The 25,695-nt window shown below is 33.8% G+C and overlaps 3 protein-coding genes and 1 pseudogene across 3 annotated transcripts; all 4 read right to left on the bottom strand.

Annotated features, from left to right (window-relative positions):
• Positions 1 to 3,311: 3,311 nt before the first annotated feature.
• On the bottom strand, positions 3,312 to 4,256 carry LOC107135201 (olfactory receptor 5D16). Its single transcript, XM_015477119.1, has one exon. It carries the CDS (start codon positions 4,254 to 4,256, stop codon positions 3,312 to 3,314), a length of 945 nt encoding a protein of 314 aa, XP_015332605.1.
• Positions 4,257 to 10,330: 6,074 nt separating this feature from the next.
• On the bottom strand, positions 10,331 to 11,278 carry LOC107159217 (olfactory receptor 5L1-like). Its single transcript, XM_015505810.1, has one exon. The coding sequence runs from the start codon at positions 11,276 to 11,278 to the stop codon at positions 10,331 to 10,333; it is 948 nt and encodes a 315-aa protein (XP_015361296.1).
• A 5,593-nt stretch (positions 11,279 to 16,871) lies between these two features.
• LOC107159207 (olfactory receptor 5L1-like) lies at positions 16,872 to 17,822 on the bottom strand. Its single transcript, XM_015505799.1, has one exon. The coding sequence runs from the start codon at positions 17,820 to 17,822 to the stop codon at positions 16,872 to 16,874; it is 951 nt and encodes a 316-aa protein (XP_015361285.1).
• A 4,900-nt stretch (positions 17,823 to 22,722) lies between these two features.
• On the bottom strand, positions 22,723 to 23,668 carry LOC107159202 (annotated as a pseudogene).
• Positions 23,669 to 25,695: the final 2,027 nt, after the last annotated feature.

The following is a 25,695-nucleotide window of genomic DNA, read 5'->3' as shown; positions in this document are numbered from 1 at the left end:
TTTACCTTCCTCTGGGGTTTAGGGATTGTGTTGCCAACTTAAATTTTGTCATTATTACCAGGCTACCTGTGTTATCCTACTTCTCGCCGTCGTCACGATGCAGGATGCGAGGCAAGGCACTGCACTTGAGTGATCCCTCAACGGACCTCAAGGAAAGCATGTCCTATTGCATGCGGGTTTGACGTCCACGCCCCGCCCTACGAAAAAAGGCGTCGGCTGATATGGGACCAGGTCTAGGGAAGGGCCCTCCTTAGGACTGAACCATACATTGCAGCCACTTCTGCACAGTGGGATAGGACCTCTACTTTCGCCTGCATTGTTTTATAAAACAGAAGGGGGAACTGTGGTGAGCCGTTCTAATTAGACTGTGGCCGCCATTAGAAGATGGCGCCGGCTTCCACTGTGGCCTGTGACAAACAACTCCTAATATGGAGAATTGGCACGTAATCCCTTACCACCCTATGAGAAAGGTCCACGTGGCAGCTTAAGATTGGTATGCTGGAGGCTTTATTAGGCTGTGCTTGGGCGCTCGGCGACGGGTCACTAGAAGATGATACATGAATCAAGGCCTGAATAAACTGCTGAAAGAAGAATCCTGTGTCGTGTTTTCCCTTGCCGGCGAGGGGTCGCGGCAATAGTCAATTATTAAAATAATTATTGATGACACTCATGAGGATTTTGACACATTACATAGGTAATGTTAAAAAGCATTAACATTGCTATTCAAAAAAATTAAAAACACACTTCTCTTTTTATATTTGTTTTAATTTAAGAATGTTGAGAGATCAGTTGGTCTAAAAATGAAAATAGCAACTATGAATAATTTTACTACTTAAAGTAATTTAGAATATAATTCTTCTTTATAAATGTAATTAAATGATGTAATTCCAGTAACATTGTAGAGTTTCTCTGAATACTTTACAAAAATGTGCAATATAAGTTATGTCTACAAGTAATATTTACATATTGATTATTCATGAATAAAAGTCAAGGAATTTTATTACCACAGGAAATAAAAGTCAATTAACAGACAATTTTAGGTGGCAAAGGAATATACTCATAGATAAGAGATACAGTTCTGAATAAATTTTACAATTTAAATGTCAGTTCCAGGACAAGAGATACAATACAAATTTGATGATCTGAGCATTTAAGATTAATTATGATGGTAATATGATAATTATAGTATACACTATAAAATATAAATCCTTTGTTTTCAATTTAAATTTATAATGACTTATTTTAAAACTTCAATAAAATTCCTAACAATTATATATATTTTCAAAATCCAATATTTTAAAAGACAAATGAGTATAAAATTACATAACATACATATAAATCAGGCTCCTTGTAACAGATATCAGAGCTACCAGAGACACATTAAAATCCTAAGTTCAAAGAGAATACCAAACACAAATTTTACTTCAGTATTCATTGAATGTATTTTGCCTCTGTGTTTTGAGTCACCAAATTTTGTCTTGATTTTGTGACTCTAGTATTTTAAATACCTGATTAGAGCATTAAACAATATTTATTTCCACTTCCTCATAATAAAGATTGAGGATATAGTATATCTTACCACAAAAGAACGTAATTGCCCCTTGCCATACAAGGAAAAAAAAAAAAAAAAACATAAGGTTTGGAAATGGATTATTCTTCATTGGTTTCAAGAAAGACTAATATAACATTTCTAAAACTTTTCCACCATTGTTTCAGGGAAGTTAATGAACAGAAAATTTGCCATGGAGTTGGAGGTGTAGCTCAGTGGTATAGTGCTTGCCCACCTCGTGCAAGACTTTGGGATTGATCCACAGCATTGCAAAAATAAACACATAAATAAAAATAAAAGTAGCAATGCATTCTGCAGAACGGTCCATTTGTTTACAGATAAAATTATTGTATATAATTAATAATCCAATATTAACTAAGAGAAATGTGATTTTTAATTTATCATATTTACAATTATACAGCCATTGCAAATTATTTGTATTTCATTTGGTGGTTATAAGCTCATTTTTCACTTTGTGACCTCAAAATAACCAGAATTTTTTTCTGTTAATTTTCTGACCTATTTAAAATTTCATCCAAACAAAAAGTATATAGAACAGAGAAAGAGAATGTTCTATATAAGACAAGTAAAATTCACTGATACACAAAATAGGCTTGGTCTTCATTTCTTTGTTTGGCTATAATTAGAAGTGGCAGTCAAACTTACTGTAACAGTCAACTCCAACCAAGGCAATTAGCTTTTAATATTTACAATTACACTGAAGCATTTTTGTAGACTGCCTAACGAATGCTGATGAAGACTGTTATCAAATGCCTTTGTTCAAGTTTTCCTGTGAATATTTAACCTGATTAGTCTGTGATAGAAGAGAAGTGTAAACACTGAAAGCAAGCACATCATTTCTGTTTGCCCACATTCTAAGCAGTAATATTTACACATCTCTTATGAGTTCTTTTATCCTTCACAGTGAAACCATTTTCTGAAATAATTTAGAATACTACCCAAATCTTATTTAAATGTATCTTTCTTGGAGTACTTTATAATATATCTTGTATAAATATGGCATAAAATAATAGCTCAAAATATTGTTTCAATGCCATAATTATAATCACCTTCTAAACATTTTTTCTTGTTTCTGAATAAGACACTATTCCTTCCCAAAGCAGGGGATGAATAAGACTTGACTCCAGAATAAAATTTCTGCCTTGCTGTTTTGTTTCTCTTAAAACCATGCCCATCTTTCAAGGCCAATGTAAATAGCATTAATCTATGACACAATCTCATCTTTTCACAGGCAGATTTGAAGAGGATATCACCACAAACCCCCTTATGATATTTATCAGCATGATTAGATTTTGACTTCCTTGGAAGGTTAAACAATCTTTCCCTGTTCTTTATTTCACTACTAATCTTACAAAAACTATTAGTAGTTTAGCACTTAAACTCTATGAGTTATCAGAGATGAAAGAATGTCAGCATTAGCCTGTGCTACACATAAATAATATGGGAGATACATCATGTACATTTTCATTTGCTACACATAATCAACTTGTGAACTAAATTACACCATATAATTTTGTAGACAAAGATAGAAGTCAAGATAAATTAGTTCTGTCTGGCTTACACAAACAGATCCAATAATATTCTCTCTCATCTGAAGTTCATATTAAAATGTTTTCCATTGTAAATGTTTTTTTTTTTCCTTTTGAAATCTAAAGTGATTTTAAGAAAAAAAAAAAACCTTGACACAGAATTCATTCAAAAATTTTGCAGTAACCATATAAAAGCATATTAATGCATAGATTCAATATGAAAGAAGTTTTGTGTGCATTAGTTTATTGACTGTGTCCTTGACATCCTTATTTCTCAGACTGTAGATGAGGGGGTTCAACATGGGGATCACCACTGTGTAAAACACAGAGGCCACTTTGACTGTGTGCCTGGAGTTCTTGGAGTTGGGCACACAGTAGAGGAACAGGATGGTGCCATGGAAGATGGAGATGGCGGTCAGGTGAGAGGCACAGGTGGAGAAGATTTTGCGATGTCCACTGGCTGATCGCATCTTCAGGGTAGTGGCAATAATGAACAGATACGAGGTAAGAATGATGAACAGTGTGCTTATTTCATTAAAAGTGGCAACAGTGAAAAGAAGCAACTGACTGAGGTAAGAATCAGAGCAGGAGAGGGATATCAGGGAGGATAACTCACAGAAGAAGTGATTGATTGTGTTGAAACCCTGAAAATATAATTTTAAAGCAGAACATGTAAGGGTCAAGGAACATGCTACTCCCCATGCATAGGATCCAAACACCAGCATGGCACAGAGTCTCTGGGACATGACCACGGTATACAGCAGGGGGTTACAAACGGCCACAAAGCGGTCATAGGCCATCACAGCAAATAGAATTAATTCAGTAACAACAAAGGTGCAAAAGAAAAAGAACTGTGCCATGCAGCCTGAAAACGAAATAGTTCGGTCTTGTACAATTAGATTCACCAGCATCTTGGGAGCAATGATGGAAGAATAGCAGAAATCCGCAAATGAGAGGTGGCTGAGGAAAAAATACATGGGAGTGTGCAATTTGGAGTTAATTCTGATGATCACAATCATCCCAAGGTTCCCTACCACACTGAAGGTGTAGATCGCCAGAAATACCAAGAACAGGGGCACCTGCAGTTCCGGGTAATCTGAGAAGCCCAAGAGGGTGAAGGTGGCCTCAGAGGTTAGATTTCTCTCTTTCAGAAACATGTTTCCTTTTGTTGAGATCTGAAAATCATCTTGGAAATAAAATAAGGAAAGTGATTGACACCAAACTCATGCTTACCCATCCCCTCAGCAGCATATAAGGTGAAACAAAATAAATCTTTTATGACCCCTAAAAGTATCCAGTATCAAGACAAAAAGAACTGCAGTTTCAGAAATGGGATTTGAGTAAATTTTATTTTCTTAAAAACTGTACTACTAATTATTCTCATATAATATATAACTAACAATGAATTTGAAAATATGCAAAGATAATCATTATTAACTCAAGCAGTTTGGACAGAAATGTGATTAATTCCTCATTTATAATATTCAAATCGCTGAGCTTCATTTATTCTGCAAGAACAATGTATATCAAAATGGAATAATTTGTTATGTTGGTCCTATGATTACTAATGAAAAGTGCAAGTATTTAAAATAACTTCTATAACTAGTTTATCTAATAATGATTTTTGCTTAGCTTATTATACACCAAAAGAATAGTCCATCTAATTATCATTTATATTCATGCTTTAATTATTAACATTTTAATCATTATTCTCCCTTAACTAAATATGTGAGACATAGGAGTTAGTAATTTCCTTTTTTAAAAAAATCAAAGATTATTTATTAAACTGCTCTGTTCCCCAGATGAGCAAAGGGAAGCTTGAAGACGCCAAATTAGTTGATACAGGAGTATGGACTTTTGAACCTAGCTCTGGTAACTTATAGACACTTTCTCAATAATAAATAAATAAATAAATAAAGGGCCCGGGGATGTAACTCAGTGGCAGAGCACTAATCTTGAATGCCCAAAGCCATGGGTTTTATTCCTAACACTAACCCCACCTTCACAACATACAAATACCACTATGACTTGACCAAGAGCTCACAAATGTTAGATCACCATCAAAACCCAGTTTCTTGATTCCCTGTCAAATAGTAATAATGTCTCCACTACAGCTTTGACTTGCATCGGAGATAGAAAATTTAACATTTTAATTTTTGAATATCACATTTTCATACTTTTCTAAATTTTATTTTTGGTACCAGGGATTGAACTCAGGGGCACTCAACCACTGAGCCACATCCTCAGCCCTACTTTGTATTTTAATAGAGTCCAGGTTTCACTGAGTTGCTTAGAGGCTTTCTTTTGCTGAGGCTGGCTTTGAACTGTTGGTCCTCCTGTCTCAGCCTTCCAAGCTGCTCTAATTATTTTTTAAATAGTTTTTTTTTTTAAGTTGTAGATAAACACATTTATTTTATGTGGTGCTGAGTATCGAACCCAGTGCCTTTTGCATGCAAGGAAAGCGCTCTATATCACTGAGCCACAACCCCAGTGCCTGCTTTAATTATTTTGATTACCTTTTAGAGAATCTTTAGAATGTAAAACTGGAATGAAAGTTGTAAGAGTCTCAGAGATGTTCTGAATGTTGGTGCTAAGGTGAAACATACAGAATGGAAGTCAGAGAAAAGTTCCCATTTAGAAGTAAGCATGATGAAAACCCATAAACACCCACAGACATTTCCTTTTTCTAGGCTCCTCTCATCTTCATCCCATTAAATCATCTAAAACACTCATTCTGTACCTCTATTACCTGACCACCCCCCCAAAAAAAATTGAAGAATATTTAAGATGTTGTCATTGAATTGAGAAGACTTTCAGGAACAAGGGGTTATTAATACAGAGAGATTGTAGGGATTTATCTCATTGATGCCCAGACACCGTTGTCAGATAAATTAGAGAACCCTAGTTAAATTTGAGTCTAAGATAAATAATGAATTTTTTCTGTACATCCCAAACATTGCATGGTATATATGCACACTAAAGAAAATGTTTGTATATCTGAAGTTCAAATTCAATTTGGCACACTGTATTTTTGTTTGCTAAATCTACCAATTCTATATTTAGAACAACTTAAGAATTTTATGACAACTAACTCAACCAGTTCACCTGAGACCTTTCTTTTAGTAACCCTCAATCATGTTTCCTTATAATAAACCCATACTATCATTTATAGTATGGGTTTATTATACTATCATAATATATATCTTATTTATATGTCAAAACACCCCATACTATCATTTCTAGTAAGAACTTCTTTGTTTCTACTATCAAGAAATAGGTCCGAAATACTCTAGCTCTAAAGATCTGAGCTCCAATAGTCAATTCTGTTTGAAGGTATTTCTGATTGCTTCATCTCAGTGTTTCTAAACCTCAACAGGATTTATCTTCTGTGCTGGATTATTCTGTATTATGGAAAGCTACCTTTTGAATTGTACCAGGTACAGCAGAATCTCTGGCCTCCATTCACTAGAAGGGTCTCACTGACACCACCCAGTTGTGAAAATCAAAAATATCTACAGACCTACTTGAAGGGGGAGGATTCATAATCTCCTGTGTAAAAAAAACTATTATTTTATTTTTTTGATTTGGATAGATTTTAGTGTTTCTTCTGATTGCTACTTAAGACTAATACACAATTTCTATATCAGAATTCCTCTTCCATAAAATAATATTATTTTACAGATGAAATAGTTTGCATTTTATTTAAATATGGGTAATGTGGTATTTAAAATCATTCTCATATTTTTTATTATTATTGTTTTGTCTGTCATGAACCAACTTTATGTCCATGCTCTACAATCTTATTTAGATCAAGTTCTCTTTGTCATATTTCTCTATAAACTCATTTAGTCCTTTCAAATAAATTTCATTTAAATACCTATTTCCCATGTAGACTCCTTTAAATTATCCCACACACAAGAAGATATATATTCCTGAAAACTTGCAGGGCCCTAAGTTCTCCCACTCCCAGGATACTTCTTCTAAGCAGGTTCCTCTAAACAAAGCTCTGTAGAAAGAGCATACTTCCTATTACCTCAGTATCCACATGCATAATATGTGTAGTGGCACAAAATTTCCTCAAAATTATTTTCCCCATGAACATCTGACAAAACCTGGGTCATCTGCTAGAAACCTTCCATGGAGAACATTACCTGCACTTCCCCGGTTCTGCAGACATGCCTGCTGACGGCAAACCAGCCCCTCTGGCCTCCGGAGAGCTCATTTGGGGAGACACAGCACCCTTATTTCTACTCCATCTCCCTTTGGCATCTTGTCCTAGAGAAAATCGGTTGCCTTATTCTCTGGGGACTTTAAAACAGCAATTAAAATTAAATACTCATTTCTGATGTAATTCTTGTTTCATGGAAAATGTAAGTGAAGTCAACAGCAGCTTTAGAAAAATTTTATATGAAAGTTAACTCAGTTGAATGACATCTCCCTCTGCTCCATAATTATTATCATAGTCCACAACTTTTTTTAGAATGACAAAGTATAGCAAAAATTATAGTTTTTTTAAAATATATTCTAAAATTGTCTCTTAAATTTCTTCTATGCTCCTGTTCTTTGCAAAGTTGAAATGCCCTTTTATTACTCTAACCACAAAGAGAAGCAGGTAGATTCTACTATTATGTCTCTTGATTACTTACTTTGTTATGTTCTTGCCAGAGATATAATATGCATAGTTTTTTCATGTATATTGAGGATAAGACTACAAATGCTTGAAATTCACTTATCACTGTCCCTCGGAAGAGCTACATCTGGCTAGAACAAGTATTTCATGATGTCTAATGTTATTACAATATCCCAATATCCTATAAAAATAGGTGCTGTTCATTATTGATAGAATGATTTCTTCTTTGCTTCTGATTTAGCACACTATTTTCAGAAATTCATCCTGAATCCCACATATCTACAAAATTCAAAATTCTTGATTCATTTATCCATCTTCAATTATATTTTTTTAGATTATGATTTTATTACCTTTATTTTTATACATTAATTTTCATATATGCCTATGATGATATTACTAAAATCACTCTTTACAAAATACTAATAGATATACATAAAAATCATTGGATATAATTTTTTGTTTATATTTATATACTTTTTTTTTCAACATGGCTGAGAAGAGAAAATGGACAATGTGATTATATCACTTGGTCTACTGATTTTCTAACAGTAATTATGTTTCAACTAAATCAAATCAGTGAATGCATTAAATAATGATGAAGTTATTCTTCAGTTTGTGAATCTGAGTGCATGTTTAAGATCCTAATACTAGCTCCCCATGTCTGCTCTAGTTAACTTAGTACATCTGAATTTTCTTTACAAATTTCAGTTCCTGTAATTATCAATAACTATTCATGAAACTATTTACCATTAATGTGTGCTCTGTTTGACAGATCACACATTAATGCAACATTTCATCTATCTTTAGGGTACCATTTATCTTATTTATATGTCAAAACATCACAGAGGTGGGACAACTAGAAGTTTTATTAGGCAACATTTTATTATTCCTCAAGACTATATTCATTATTCACATATTGTCACAATTTCTGTGAATTAGTCCATACTTAACCATGACTCAGACCTTGATGAGATTTAGTTATCCATATATACATTGGCATAATTTTCTCTCCAATCAAAATGTGGATTTCTGAGGACCAGAAAGGGTTACCCCTGCAACTGCCCTCCTGACATAATCCCATGCCCAATCAAGAATGGACATTATATAGGAAAGTATCAAGCAGAACACTTGTCTTTATTCTCTTCATCTGTAATATTTGCTCTCACTCTGATCTTTGCCTTGTTAAGAATAAGGATTTGCCCAGAGTTAAAGGACAGTTATTAATTGCCAAAGCCACTCTGAATCACAAAGCTTATTTTCTATTCTTCTAGGTTTTTCTTAACCAATATTGCCCTTGGTATTACGGTATAATAGTCATGAACTGGAAAGTCTTGGGTGAAATGTGAAAATTCAGTGTAAAATGAGTGATAATATGGAATTAATATGGACTCAAATTCTTCTTTCTCCTGACAGAAATTTATATAAGCACCTTGATATTTCAATCCATATCACATTTTATCTATTCTAAGGGAGTTTCATCTCATAAAATCTCTGTGGTTGAATATATCTTACAATTAATAGTGAAAACAACATTTTTATTTCTAATTATTGATTAGCAAAGTTTATTGCTTGTGACCAGGTTAATAGCACTGAATATATATTGTCAAATTTTAAGTTCAATAAAATCCCTTGATGTTAGAACATTGAGTGGTTGTTGAAATGTAGAGAACCAAGGATTGAATAAGTGAAGTTAGACTTTCCAAATTAAAAAATCAGGGTTGAAACATCAATCCTAGTGCCGCGTCCGGCCAAGGGAGCCGAGTCCGGCGAGGGACGGCGAGGTTAAAAGACACACAGGACACCAAGGTTCTTCATCCAGGAGTCAATACCCTTTATTGCTAACACACTTTTTTTATACCCCAAGCAGCAGAAGTGGAAAACTACCCAAAAGCAGGAGGGAGGGGGGAGAAATTTAGTTTCAACATCTATTATTGTCAGGTACCGAAACCTCCCTTAACAATAAGTCCATCAGACCAGAAAAGGTCAAGGCATTCCCGTGGGATACATATGTCTCAGACGGACAAGCAGGAACAGAAAAACCGCAAGTTCGCCATGGCCTTGTGAGCTGGCCACACTGGCATGCAGAACAAACTAGTGGAGGTAGGGCTCCAGGGGCCAGGGTGGACCTGCTGCCAACATCCTAGTTTTTAAGAACTTGGTCTACTGATTTTCTAACATTTCATAGATAAAAGAAGTGCTCCACATGAGAAAAGGCAGAATCAAGAAACGTTGCTTAGATATACAAAAAATTACAAAGATTATTTTTAAAGACCAAATATACATGCATAGATCACAGCACATAGGAATCTACTTACAAGTGAAAGTATTTTATCCTCAGTGCATTATAGATGTACATGAATGTAAGAAGTTCAGACATGGCAAAAGTAGAAATCTGTCATAAATATAGCTACTTGTAAGATTGATTATTAACTGATTAACAGTGATGAATAAGAAAAGACACAGGACATATAGGGACAGAGATGGAATGAATTATAAATAAGTGGTTATAAAAAGTGTTTGCACATGACATGTAACATTTCTCCTAAGATTCATGTGAAATTATTATTATCATGGTACATATTTTTCATCCTTTAACCCAAATTATGTTAATATACATGATAATATTTTGGAATCCACAACTTTTCTGAGAGCTTCTTTTACATCCTTGTTCCTCAGGCTGTAGATCAAGGGGTTCAGCATGGGGATCACCACAGTGTAGAACACTGTGGTCACTTTGTCAATATCCAGACTAGTGCCAGAACTGGTTTGGCAATAAATGAACAGGATTGTTCCATGGAAGACAAAGATGGCTGTGAGGTGGGAGGCACAGGTGGAAAAAGCTTTGCGCCTCCCCTCTGCAGAGCGCATCTTCAGGATGGTGATGAGAATGAACAGGTAGGAGATGAGGATGATGGTGATGGTGAAGACTTCATTGAAATTGACCACAATGAACAACAACATCTCATTCACAGTGACATTGGAGCATGCAAGATTTAAGAGTGGGGGTAAGTCACAGAAGAAGTGATTGATCACATTTGACCTGTAGAATGGGATCTCCAGAGTTAAGCACAAATGAATCAGAGAACAAATAGATGCATAGAGGTAACAGCCAGAGACCAGCCCTGCACAGAGCTTCTGGGACATGATGACCATGTACAGCAGTGGGTTGCAGATGGCCACAAAGCGGTCATAGGCCATCAGTGCCAGCAGGAAGACCTCTGTAATTGCATAAGTACAAAATAAATAGAGTTGTGCCATGCAGCCCTGGAAAGAAATGGCTTTATCCTTGGTAAAGATGTTGGCCAGCATTTTGGGCACTATGATTGAGGAGTAGCAGAAGTCCACAAGGGACAAGTGGCTGAGGAAAAAGTACATGGGAGTGTGCAGCTGAGAGCTGACTTGGATCAGTGCCACCATGCCGAGGTTGGCCAACACCGTGACTCCATAGATGAGAAGGAACACCAGGAAAAGGAGGACTCTCAGCTCAGGGACATCTGACAATCCCAGCAGAATGAACTCTGTCACAGTGGTACAGTTTGACTCAGCCATTTGTCAAAAGTCAAGCTAAGGAAAACATGAAAAATTTTGAGCTAGTTTGGGGAAGAGATCAAAAAGAGAATATCATATTAATATTAAACACATGATCATGGATTGTAAGACAAGCATAACTTTCACTTTTTCAAAATGTTAAATAATTTTAAGAATAACCTGGAATATGTATCACTCTGGCTAGTAAAAATTAATTTAAGTATCAGCAACAATCTTGTATGATTCTCAGTCAATAATTACCCATTGCAGTTCAGATGATTCACTGAAGTTGGTGGTTTGGCAGACTTTGAAATAGATTCAAAGATCTGCTTTAACACTACATGGATTCACTAAGTGATTATGGTGAACAATTCTAAAATGAGTACAAAAATTCTTGTTATACTCATGTTAAATCATGTTAAATATTTCAGTAACATAAATTTGCCCATACAAGTTATATAAAATTCTATTGTGGTGTGTGAACATTTTCTCTGAAACTTGTAATTCATGAATTACTCAGAGTGTAAAAGGAGACTTAATATACACACTTAATACACACACTTAATACACATACTCAAGAGTTTTTAATTTATCAAACTAGTAAAATTGTGAATTCATTGTAATAATAATTAGGAAGTCCTATAATGTCTCAGAAAAAAGAAATGCTGGTATAATGTATAATTATTTTTAACAAATTGTCAACATTTATTGAAAATACTAACTTTTTGAACAATAAAAAATAAATGATTTTTAATTAGATATTTTAAGTGAAACTTTATCAGAAATGATTATGCTGAAAAATGATAAAAAGTTATGATCAATGCTACATTATTGTTTGTCACTGTTTTGACAATAATCAAAAATGGAGTTGAGGCTGGGGCTGTGGCTTAGAGGTAGAGTACTCACCTAGAATGTGTGGGGCACTCGGTTCCATCCTCAGCACCAATAAAAAATAAAATAAAGGAAAAAAAAATCTTCAAAAATGGAGCTGTTTGCTGAATGCAGTGGTGCACACATATAATCCCAGCAGCTCGGGGGGCTGAGACAGGATCATCTAAAGATCAAGGCCAGCTTCAGCAAAAGCAAGGTGTCAAGCAACTCAGTGAGACCCTGTCTCTAAATAAAATACAAAATAGGGCTGGGGATATGTCTCAGTGGTCAAGGGTCCATAGATTCAATACCTAGTATGCCCTCTCCCCCCCAAAAAAATGAAGTTGTTAAACTATGATTCATCATACCTATGGCAGAAATGTACTTTCAAATTATGTTTTAAACTGATCAATTTTAAAGAACAGACACCAGTAATACATAGGGTGATCAGTTTTAGTTGTAAATAAGAATATATGTGTAAAATTGTGAATAAATATAGATACACCAGGTGTCTTCAGCTTAATTTTGATATGATCCTAATATAAAAATATTTTAACCACATTAAAAAAGTGAAAACTTTCTAAGGTCCCTTATTTGAATAAAGAGAGAAAATTATATATTTAAGTGAAAACTCCTATCGAGATCTTTCCCTTAATGAAGAGGTTTTTGAAAGTTGAATGATCTTATTCTCTGCCTTCCTTCTTACCTTATAGGAATAGATACTTACTTCATTAAACCATTTTAATCAAAATTGAACGAGGGCAGTCTGGACCAGAAGTAGCTTGATGATTTCTCTGGGTATGAAATCAATTTTGATGAAATGAAAACAAATTATTCTCCTGAAGTAATGGTTTTCTTGTGTCTTAACTATTAACAAAAAAGAAAAAGAGAAAAAAGAAGCTATTGGCCTGAATTAAATTAAAATTCCTCTTTGAAAATTATATTCTCAATGTTCTCTTGTAATAGAAAACTAATCTATGATAAATCCTTAGAAAATCCAGAAGTATCTTCTCCTGCACAGAAGAAGTTCATGACCAGATAGCAGGAACAATAAATAAAACCTTCAAAATCAGCATGGCAGTGGCAATCATGAGCTCATCTTTGGCATAAAGATCTTATGCAGGATGCTGCTAAGGCAAAAGTTGGGAAAAAAGAGAAAAAGAGAAAGTCTAGCATTTTTAATTTTTATTTTTGTATGCATTAACGTTTTATGTTGCAGAAGAAATGGTTCTAATTTCTCTCCTGACTCTTAAATAAAAGGAAAAAAAAACATCTAAAATGTAAGGGCATGAGATAAGTGTTTTCATTAACTTTTTTATATCAAAGACATATGAGCTACACATATCCTTGAGTATTATTGTTTTCTCAGAAAACATATGTCTTTTTATTTTCAAGTACCTAGAGTCTAGTGTTAGTGAACAAACCTATAATATAGATGTTTCTTTCCTGGAACTGAAGGTGTTAGATGTGGATAGAATGCAATAAAATATTTTATACTATAAATTATGCTCCTGGGAAATGGACCCATTACCTAAAACAATTACCGATCTCTATGGCATAAGAAAATAAATAAAAACCTGAAGTAAAAATTAATGTCATAAGATGTTAAAAAATAATTAATCTCTGTAGATTGTGATCAGAAAATCTGTTTTTAAACCACCATAACTTGGAGTTCTATTGCAGAATAGGATGGACATAGTTAACAATAATACACTGTACACTTTAAATGGCCAGAAGAAACAATTTTCAATGTTTTCACCACAAAAAAGTGACAAATGTTTAAGCTGACAGATATACAATTGCACTCATTTGATTATTACATCAAGTATATATGCATAGAAATAGCACACTATGCCCTATAAATATGTACAATTATAATGTGTCAATTTAAAAGGAAAAAAAATACTAAATTGAGAAACAATAATTTGAAACTAAACCTTCTTTTTTCCAGACTTCATGGGTGATTGGAATTCTGTATCCTAGTATCCAATATGTAAGGCACAGCTTGTATTGCCATTTGGAATTATTATGAATATTTCTGATGAACTTTCCTTTTTTCATAAGATTATAAAATCCCTTAGCTTCCAAGAGAGCAGACTGTGTAGAGCCACACTGGAGTTTCTTCAAATACAGTAAAGGTGATGGGTCTTCTGGCCAGATAGCTCTAATCATAGGACTCACCTATTGGAGCAGGCATTGTGTTAGAATCAATCTAAACCTTTTTTTTAGGGGGGATTGATTATTGAGCCCAAGAGTGCTTTACTATGTAACTAAATCTCAGCCCAATTTCTGTTTTTTGTTGTTGTTGTTGTTGTTGATGTTTTTTTTTTTTTTTTTTTTTTTGAGACAGGATCTCACTAAATTGCTTAAGACCTTCCTAAGTTGCTGAGTCTGGCTTTGGCTTTAAACTCTCCATCCACCTGTCTTAGATTCCAGAACCTAAGGTGGAATTAAATGAGTAGACTACTGCACCTAGCTCTAATCCTATCTAAGTGTTAGCTCATGTAATCTTAACACCAAACGAAGATACAATTCTGTTTTTATGCATTTCTTACTAAGGAGATGATGGAGGCATAATCAGTTGTAGTTTGAATAAAGCAAAGAAAGTTGATGGAAAAGGCAACTTCTTCCTGTTTTTTGTTTTTTTTTTTTCCCAAATATGTGACTGTGTGGAGCACAGAAGAGACTGAGATCTAGTGTTAGGATCTGTCTCCTCCAGGTATGTGGAATGTAGACCATAATAAGAAAGAAAGAAAGAAAGACATACAAGGGGAAACTTCCATGCAACATTTTCAGATTCTTCCAGACCATGTTTATTCTTCTATAATAGTCAAAATTTCTATGAATTAGCTCTTATTTCATTGATGCTCCCACTTCAGTGAAACGTTGTTATTTGTATATACATGGGCATGCTTTTTTCTCCAACCTAAATGTGGGTTTCTGGTGATCAGAAAGTGTTTCCTCTGAATCTGCTTCCCTCCTCACATATTCCCATGCCCTCTCAAGAATGGACACTCACATAGGAAAGTATCAAACAGAACATTTGTTTTTATTTCCTTCATCTGGAATATTTGCTCCCACTCAGATCTCTGCCTTATTAGGAATAAGAATGTCCCCAGAGTTAAAGTACAGTTATTAACTGCCAAAGCCATTCTGGATCACAAATCTTATCTTCTACTCGTTTTGGTTTTGCTTACCCTATATTGATGTTAGGTTTTCAGTATAAGGATATAAGAGTTGTGAACTAGAAAGTCTTGGGTGAGATATGAAAATTCAATATTAAGTGGGTGATGATATGAACCTCAAGTTGTGCTCTTTCTCCTTAAAGTATTTTATAATAACTCTGATATTTGAATCCCTATTATATTTAATCTATTTTAAGACAGTTTCATGTGTTATAAAATCTCTATGTTAGACTATATCTTACAATTAATACTAAAGAAATCATTGTAATTTCAAATTAGTAATTAACAAATTTCAGTGAGTATGTTATCATTACTGAATACATGTCATTAAAATTTAATCTTAATAGGTGCTGGGGTTATGGCTCAGTGGTAGAGCACTTGCCTAGTATGTGTGAGACAGTGGGTTCAATTCTCAACACTAAATATAAATAAAAAAAAAATAAAATTAACAGTTCACTTACACCTAAAAGAATTAAATATTTTATCTCAATAAAACTCTTTGAATTAGCCATTGTTAAAAATGCAAGACACAAAGGATTGAAGAAACTAAGTTCCAAACTAAATAATTGAGATTGAAAAAGCAATCCTAGTATTTATGAACTGGGTCTTGTGATTTTCTAATGTTTTATGGCTGGAAGAATCTTCCTATTTAAACAAGTGAGTACAAAATAGAAATTTAATTAAATTATAATGGGTTTATAAAAGAAGACTCAAGGCTGCATATAAGTCAGGACTGAATTGAGAAATGCTGCTTAAGTACACAGAAAATAGTGATAAAAGATCATAACATGAAGTACAAATCACATGCAAAGAACAGAAACAAAGGTTAGAAATGCATTTACAAGGTACAATAAGTATTTCCTCTACAGTGTATTGAAGAAGGTACCATGACAATCAGAAGATAAAACAAAGTTATAAAAAGGCTAAGTTACAGATGTAGCTACTCATAATAATAGTTATTTATTGACTAATAATGATGCAGAGATACAGATACAGAATCCAGGGAGGAAGAGATACAATGAATTATATATACCAGGTTATAATAAATGCTTGCACCTGACATGTAATTTATTTCTTCTATGATTCTTGTGAAATAATTATTAATATTTTTTTCAAAGAAAATGATGTGTGAAGTTGTAAAAACAAGGAACAACTACAAGAGCAATAAAGAAAAGGAGAAAAAATAAAACAGTTACCCATAAATATACACATATAGGATTCTATGCTTGCATTAACTAATAGACAATAGGGTGTTTGCAGCAGTTTACTGAAACAAATAACTCTTGTGAGTTCTTCATTAAAACACGATAGATTAAAACAAATTAAACATTCATGTCATAACAGTGCTACTTCCCATATCACTTTACAATGTTGCAAATTGAAGAACAATAAATCAGCAGACTTCAACTTTTGCACATGCTGAATCCTATCTTTATGAATTGAATACACACAAACATTAGAGAACAAAAAGACTCACTGATACCTGCCTAGTTCCTCCTCATCTTCTGCATTCCAACTACTCTGCCCACCAATTTACTCTTTAACCAAATTATGTTTTATCAAATTGTCTTTGATAATATTTTGGAGTACACCACATTTCTGAGAGCTTCTTTCACATCCTTGTTCCTCAGGCTGTAGATCAAGGGGTTCAGCATGGGGATCACCACAGTGTAGAACACTGTGGTCACTTTGTCAATATCCAGACTAGTGCCAGAACTGGGTTGGCAATAAATGAACAGGATTGTTCCATGGAAGACAAAGATGGCTGTGAGGTGGGAGGCACAGGTGGAAAAAGCTTTGCGCCTCCCCTCTGCAGAGCGCATCTTCAGGATGGTGATGAGAATGAACAGGTAGGAGATGAGGATGATGGTGATGGTGAAGACTTCATTGAAATTGACCACAATGAACAACAACATCTCATTCACAGTGACATTGGAGCATGCAAGATTTAAGAGTGGGGGTAAGTCACAGAAGAAGTGATTGATCACATTTGACCTGTAGAATGGGATCTCCAGAGTTAAGCACAAATGAATCAGAGAACAAATAGATGCATAGAGGTAACAGCCAGAGACCAGCCCTGCACAGAGCTTCTGGGACATGATGACCATGTACAGCAGTGGGTTGCAGATGGCCACAAAGCGGTCATAGGCCATCAGTGCCAGCAGGAAGACCTCTGTAATTGCATAAGTACAAAATAAATAGAGTTGTGCCATGCAGCCCTGGAAAGAAATGGCTTTATCCTTGGTAAAGATGTTGGCCAGCATTTTGGGCACTATGATTGAGGAGTAGCAAAAGTCCACAAGGGACAAGTGGCTGAGGAAAAAGTACATGGGAGTGTGCAGCTGAGAGCTGACCTGGATCAGTGCCACCATGCCGAGGTTGGCCAACACCGTGACTCCATAGATGAGAAGGAACACCAGGAAGAGGAGGACTCTCAGCTCAGGGACATCTGACAATCCCAGCAGAATGAACTCTGTCACAGTGGTGCAGTTTTCTTTGGCCATTATCATCAGAAATCATGTTAAGGAACGTTTGGTATGTTTTTTGCTCATTTAGGGAGGAGAACACAAAGAAAATATGTTAAAATTAAACACACATATTTATGGATTGTAAAAGAAACATATCTGTCACATTTTCAAAATATTAAATAATTATGAGAATAATCTAAAATCTGTATCTCAGTAGAGTTGAGTAGTGAAACTTAATTTAAGTATCAGCAATAATCTTAAATGATTCTCAGTCTGTAAATACCCTGTACAGTTATGATGATCCATTGAATTACGTTTTTAGGCAGGCTTTAAAATAGACTCAATTATATGCTTTGATGGTGCATGGACATTTACCTCTATTTACAAAAATATTTAAAAGTTATAACCTATAAGTGTAAAAGTTATCACACACTTGATTTTTCTTTAAAAATCAGTTACATATTTTTTAATTATAAAGTTATCCAAAGTGTATTGTTGGAAAATGTATTCTCTTTGAAACATGTGTTTCATGAGGACTTGTTAAAATTATAATTATTCAGAATGGGAAAGAAAACAATGTGTACACTCAATTTTATCAAATTAGAAAAATTATGATTTCATTGTAATGATAATTATGAAGTACTATAATGTCTCAGAAAGAACACACACACACACACACACATATACATTGTAAAAGCAATTAGGCAACATTTATTGGAAGTCTTAACATTTCAAACAGTAAAAACTAAATGAATTTTAATTAGAGATTTTATATTGTTAGCAATATGTTGTTGGAAATGATTGTATCAGAAAATTATAAAAAGGTATGTTGAATGGTACATTGTTGTTTCGGACTATTTTGACAATAGTCAAATGTGGAGTTGTTAAACTATGACTCATCATATCTATGGTAGAAATGTACTTTCAAATTTTGTTTTAATATGATCAGTTTTAAAGAACAGACACCAGTAATGCATATAGTTAGAGGTTTTAGTTGTGAGAATCATGTGTAGAATTGTGAATACATATAAAAATACCATGTGTCATCAACATAATTTGGATACAACAATGATATAAAAATATTTTAACCACATTTAAAAAGAGGTCATTTGAATACTTTCTAAAGTTCCTCAAAGAGTTATTTGGGTAAAGGTGTAAAACTATGTATTTCATGGAAGTGGAAACTCCCATCCAGACCTTTCCCTTAATAAAGAGGCTCAAGGAATTGCATGATCTTATTCTCTGCCTTTCTTCTTACCTTGTAGGAATAGATACTTACTTCATTAAACCATTTTAATCAAAATTGAGTGAGGGCAATCTGGGCCAGAAAAACTGCTGGTTTCTCTGCATGTTGAATCAAATTTAATGAAATAAAAATACATTATTCTCCTGAAGTCATGCTTTTTTTTTGTGTTTTATTCATTATGAAAATTAAGATATTTGACAGAATAAAAAAAGAAAAATACTCTTTGAAAATATTATTCTCTATAGTCTATGGTAATAGAAAACAAGTCTATGATAAATCCATATCAATTCCAAAAGTATCCTCCTTTGCTGAGTAGAGGAAATTCATGACCACCTGCAGACACATTCACACAACCCTCAAAATTGAGGTAGTGGTGGCAGTAGTGAGCTCAACTTTGGTCATTGTAGATCTTATGAAAGATGCTTGTGTGGCCAAAGAGGGAAAAAAGAGAAAAAGAGAAAGTTTACCATTTTTATCTGTATTTTTAAAATATATTAATGTTTGATATTTCAAAAAATGTAATTTCTCTCCTGTCTCTTAAAAAATGTATTTAAAAAGTAAGGGAATGAGATAAGTGTTCTCATAACCATTCTCTGAGTCAAAGGCAGATGAATTAAACTTATTAATTATTTTTTCCTCAGAAAATATATGTCTTTTCATTTTCAAGTAACTAGAGTCTAGATTTAGTAAACAAACCTGTGGTATAGACGTTTTTTCCAGAAGGTATTAGATGTGGACAGAATGTAATAAAAAATATTTATACTATAAATTAAGCTCCTGGGAAATGGATACTTTACCTATAACAACTTCTAATCTCTATGGTATAACAAAATAAAAAAATGATGTCATGGAAGGATCAAAAATAATTAATCTCTATGGAAGTTGATCAGAAAATCTGTTTTTAAACCACCATTACTTGGTGTTACATTGCAGAGTAAGATGAACATAGTTAATAATTATTCATTGTATACCTTAAATGGCCCAAACAACAGATTCTTAATGTTTTTACCACAAAAAAAAATGACAGCCTTGCACAGTGGTGGGTGCACACCTGTAATCCCAGCAGCTTGGGAAACTGAGGCGGGAGGATGGTGAGTTCAAAGCCAGCCTCAGCAAAAGTGAGGTGCTAAGCAACTCAGTGAGACCCTGTCTCTAAATAAAATATAAAACATGGCTGGGGATGGGCCTCAGTGGCTGAGTGCTTCTGAGTTCAATCCCTGGTACCAAAAAAAAAAAAAAAGACAGATCTTTGAGGCAAGGGATATACAAATCATGCTGATTTGATCATCACATCATGTATACATGTTTAGAAAGAAAGCACTATGCCCTATAAATATGTATAATATCTATTTTTTATTTGTACCAGGGATTGAACCCAGGGGAACTTAACTATGGAACCACATCACAAGTCCATTTTCTGTTTTATTTATTTATGAATTATTTTGAGAAAGGGTCTCAGTAAATTGTTTAGGTCCTTGTTATGTTGCTGAGGCTGGATTTGAACTCGTGATCCTCCTGCCTCAGCCTCCTGAGCCATTGGGATTACAGGCATGGATTATTATACCCAGCTGTAAATCACATCTATTTAAATGTTAGCTTGTAATCTTCCTAACAACCAGTGAAGAGACAATTTTGTTTTTATACATTTCTTACAAAATAGGTGATAGAGACACAGATAGTTGTAATTTTAACAAAGCAAAGAGAATTGCTGTTTTTTCCCAACTACATGATTTTACAGAGAAAAAAATGAGAGTCAGAGCCAGTGTTAGAACCTTCCTCATTTTAATATGTGAAACTGAGACCAAAAATAAGAAAAATAAGACAGAAAAAAAATGGGAGGCAGGGGGAACCATCTATAACATGTTGTGTTTCTTCCAGACTGCATTCATTATTCTCTAGTAGTTACAATTTCTGTGAATTTGTCCTTATTTAAACATTACTCAAACCTTGGTGTGATACAATTATGCACAGATACATTGACGCGGTTTTCTCTCCCATCAAAATGTGAATTTCTTGTGATCAGAAAGGGTTACCCCTAATCTGTTGCCCCCCTCACATATCCTCATGCTCTCTCAAGAATGGATGCTTACATAGGAAAATTACTCTTTTTAGTTTTGCTTACCCTATACTAGTGTTAGATTTTTAGTGTAAGGATCTAATAGTCATGAAATGGACAGTCTTGGGTGAAATGTGAAAATTCAGTATAAAATGGGTGATAAGCTGAATTCAAGTGCTGTTCTTTCTCCTGACACAATTCTGTAGAAGATCATTGGCATTTGGATTCCTATCATATTTAATCTATTTTTAAACAGTTTCATCTGTTATAAAATATCTGTGGTAGACTGTATCTTACAATTAATAGTAAAGAAATTATTATGATTTCAAATTATCAATTAGCAAGGTTTATTTCCTGTGAGAATATAAACACCACTGAATATATATTGTCAAAATTTAATCTCAAAAAATGCTGTGAGGTTAGTAGAATTATGCAGTGTGAAAATGCAAAAAAAAATATAAAGATTGCAGAAATTAAGTTACTTTCCAAATTAAATAATCAAGATTGAAACCAATCCTAGTTTTTTAAAAATATCTTTATTTATTTTTATGCAGTGCTAAGGATCGAACCCAGTGCCTCACATGTATGAGGCAGGTGCTCTACCACTGAGCCACAGCCCCAGCCCCCAATCCTAGTTTTTATGAACTGGATCTTGTGATTTTCTAATGTTTTGCAGCTAGAAGAAGCTTCATTTAAACAAGCAAGTGCAAAGTAAAATTTACATAAATTATAATGAATTTATAAAGGAAGACTCAATGCTGTATCTAAGTCAGAACTGAATTAAGAAATGCTGCTAACATCCACAGAAAACAAGGACAAATAATCATTATATGAACAATAAATATACATGCACTTATAAGGTACAGTAAGCATTACATCCAAAACATATTGAAGAGGTATCATAAACATCAGAAGTTAAGATGAAGTAAAAAAGAAAACTACTCATGATGAGTAAGCCTTATTCAATAACTAAAAATGATGAAGAATGACAATATAGAATCCAGATAGAAAGAGATAAAATGAATTATATACAAGGGGTTGTACCTACATTTGACATGTAATTTATTTCTTCTAAGATTCTTATGAAATGATTATTAATATTGTCTCCATTTTTCAAATAATATGATATGGATGAAGTTATATAATGAAGTTGCATAATGTATGATAAAGTTGTATAATGTTCATTGCAACAACTATCACAATAATAAAGAAAACAAGAAGAAATAAAACAGTTAACAATATATGTACACATGAATCCTCACGCTTGTGTAAACTAATTGACATGGGGGTGTTTTTTACTATAAAAATCATGAATTAAATTCTTAAAGTGTTATGTTTTCAAAAACGTTTACTGAAACAAATGATTATTGTGAGTTCTTCATTAAAACATGTGATAGATTAAAACAAATTAAAAATTCATGTCATAACAGTGCTATTTACTATATCACTTTACAATGTTATATATTGAAGAACTACAAAACAGACTAACTTGTGAACATGCTAACTCCCATCTTTCTGAATTCAAAATGCACAAAGATTATAGAACAAAAAGACTCACTAATACCTGCCTAGTTCTTTATCATTCTCTGCATTCCAACTCCTCTTCCCACCTACTCACCCTTAATCCATATTATGTTTTATCACATTGTCTGTGATAATATTTTGGAGTACAGCACACTTTTGAGAGCTTCTTTCACGTCCTTGTTCCTCAGGCTGTAGATCAGTGGGTTCAGCATGGGGATCACCATGGTGTAGAACACCGTGGCCACTTTGTCAATATCCAGACTAGTGCCAGAACTGGGCTGGCAATAAATGAACAGGATTGTTCCATGGAAGACAACGATGGCTGTGAGGTGGGAGGCACAGGTGGAAAAAGCTTTGCGCCTCCCCTCTGCAGAGCGCATCTTCAGGATGGTGATGAGAATGAACAGGTAGGAGGTGAGGATGATCACAATGGTCATAGATTCATTGAAAGTAGCCATGATGAATAGCAGCACCTTGTTCACAGCGACATCAGAGCAAGCAAGATTTAGAAGTGGTGGTAGGTCACAGAAGAAGTGATTGATCACGTTTGATCTGTAGAATGGGATCTTAAGAGCCAAGCACAAGTGAATCAGAGCGCACACTGATGCTAACAGATAACAGCCAGAAATCAGCTCTGCACAGAGCTTCTGGGACATGATGACCATGTATAGCAGAGGATTGCAGATGGCCACAAAGCGATCATAGGCCATCACAGCCAGCAGGATGATCTCTGTGATCACACAAGTGCAAAACAAATAGAATTGTACCATGCACGCTGGAAAGGAGATGGCTTTATCCTTGGTTAAGATGTTGGCCAGCATTTTGGGCACAATGACTGAGGAGTAACTACAGTCCACAAGGGACAAGTGGCTGAGAAAAAAAGTACATGGGAGTGCGCAGCTGAGAGCTGACCTGGATCAGGGCAATCATGCCCAGGTTGGCTAAAACTGTGACTCCATAGATGAGAAAGAACACCAGGAAGAGGAGGACTCTCATCTCAGGGACATCTGACAATCCTAGGAGATTGAACTCTGTCACAGTTGTGCAGTTTTCTTCAGCCATTGTCAATAGATGTCAGGATAACTTACATATTATAACTATTGGTTTACTTCTGAGAAGATATGAAAGAGGAAATGGTAGGTGGACATTAACTTCTGTATCAAGTAACATTAATATGAAATACATATGCATGAATTGTAAGAGAAACATAACTACCAAATTTATTTATTGTTCCATAATTATAATATTCTAACCTATGTTTCTCAGTAGAGTTTACTAGTGACAATCAATTTCAGAATTAGTCATAATCTTAAAGGATTCTCAGTCTTTAACTACCTTGTACAGTTCAGATGATCTATTACAGTAGGTGGTTTGATTGAGTTTGAAATAGATTCTAAAATATGCTTTAATATTACATGGAAATTAAAGTCTATTCACAAAAATACTAAAAATTATGACTGAGAAGTATAAAAGTTACTGTACAAATATTATTGTTTTTGTTAAATATATTAATAACCTAAAATTTTCCCACACAAGTTTTCTAAATTTTTTGTTGGGTGTGGGAAAATTTTCCTTGAAAATAGTGGTTCATGAAGATCCTTTAAAGTTGGAGTTATTCAGAACCAAAAACGAAAATGAATGCACATAGTCAAAGACATAATAGTTTTTATTTGTCAAATTAATGGTTACGTATTTCACTGTACTGGTGATTATGAAGTCTTTTCATGATACAGACAGATGGAATACATCTTTCTTGCTTTTTATAAAAGTAATTCATCAACATTTATTGAAATTTTGACATTAACAACAATAAAATCTGTATAATTTTAAAACTAGAGATATAATAATAATTTATTATCAAACTTGATTATATTGAAAGAGTATGAAAAACTATGTTTAATTCTCATTATTGTTTGTTACTGTTTTGACAATAGTCAAAAGTGAAAGAATTAACAAACTGTGGTTTATCATATCTACTGTGGAAATGTACTTATAAAATTGTTTAGAAAATACATTAAAAAGAGACACCAGCAGTATATAGGATGCAAACTTTTAGTTGTAAATGACAGTGTATATGTAGAAATGTGAAAACAGATAGATGGCCTATATGTCATCAACTTAAATTTGGCTATGATATATATATATATATATATATATATATATATATATATATATATATATATAGTTTATCCATATTTTAAAAAGGAAGTGAAATTTTTCTAAGGTCCCTCAAAATGTTATACTAAATTGAGTATTTTATGTAAGTGGAAACTACCATTCTGATCTTTCCCTTAAAGAAGATATCAATGTAATTAAAATAATTTTACTCTCTATTCTCCTTAATTTGTAGATTTAGACATTTATTCATTAACACATTGTACTGAAAATTGAGTGAAGACAGTCTAGACCAGAAGCAGCCTGATGGTTTCTCTGTATTATGAGCCAGTTTTAAAGTAATGAAAACAAACTATTCTCTTGAATTCATGTCCATTAAAAAATGCTAATATTCATGCCCTGATAAAAGAGGAAAATTTTCTTTGAACAATTTGTTTGCTATGTTCTATGCATAGGTTACTAGCCTATGATAAATCCAAAGAAAACCCAAAATTATCCTTCTATGCTGAGCAGATGAAGTTCATGACCACCTTGCAGGCACATTAACACCACCCTCAAAATTGGAATAGCAGTGGCAAATACGAGCTCATCTTTGGTCATTGTAGATCTCATAAAGAATGCTGGTGTGGAGAAAGAGAAAAAGGGGAGAAATGCAGGGGAGAAAGAGAAAAAGAGAAAGTTTACCATTTTAGCTTGTGTTTTTATATATATTAATGTTTGATATTACAGACGAAATAGTTGTAATTTCTCTACTGTCTCTTAGATAAAATTTAAAAAAATGAAAAGTAAGGGCATGAGATAAGTGTTCTCATAAACATTCTCTAAGTCAAAGACATATGAGTTAACCATGTCATTAATTATTATTTTTTGCTCGGAATATATATATATATTATACATTTTCTCTTTTAAGCACTTAGAGTCTAGTTTTAGTGAACAAACCTGTGATATAGATGTTTCTTTCTTGGAATTGAAGG

The sequence above is a fragment of the Marmota marmota genome, unplaced genomic scaffold (assembly GCF_001458135.2).
Source record: "Marmota marmota marmota unplaced genomic scaffold, marMar, whole genome shotgun sequence".
NCBI lineage: Eukaryota > Metazoa > Chordata > Mammalia > Rodentia > Sciuridae > Marmota > Marmota marmota.
This window is presented reverse-complemented; position numbering and strand designations above follow the sequence as displayed.

Excerpts from the sequence above, each read along its gene's own strand:
- LOC107159217 (XM_015505810.1), bottom strand. The coding sequence starts at position 11,278 with ATGGCTGAGTCAAACTGTACCACTGTGACAGAGTTCATTCTGCTGGGA.
- LOC107159207 (XM_015505799.1), bottom strand. The coding sequence starts at position 17,822 with ATGATAATGGCCAAAGAAAACTGCACCACTGTGACAGAGTTCATTCTG.
- LOC107135201 (XM_015477119.1), bottom strand. The coding sequence starts at position 4,256 with ATGTTTCTGAAAGAGAGAAATCTAACCTCTGAGGCCACCTTCACCCTC.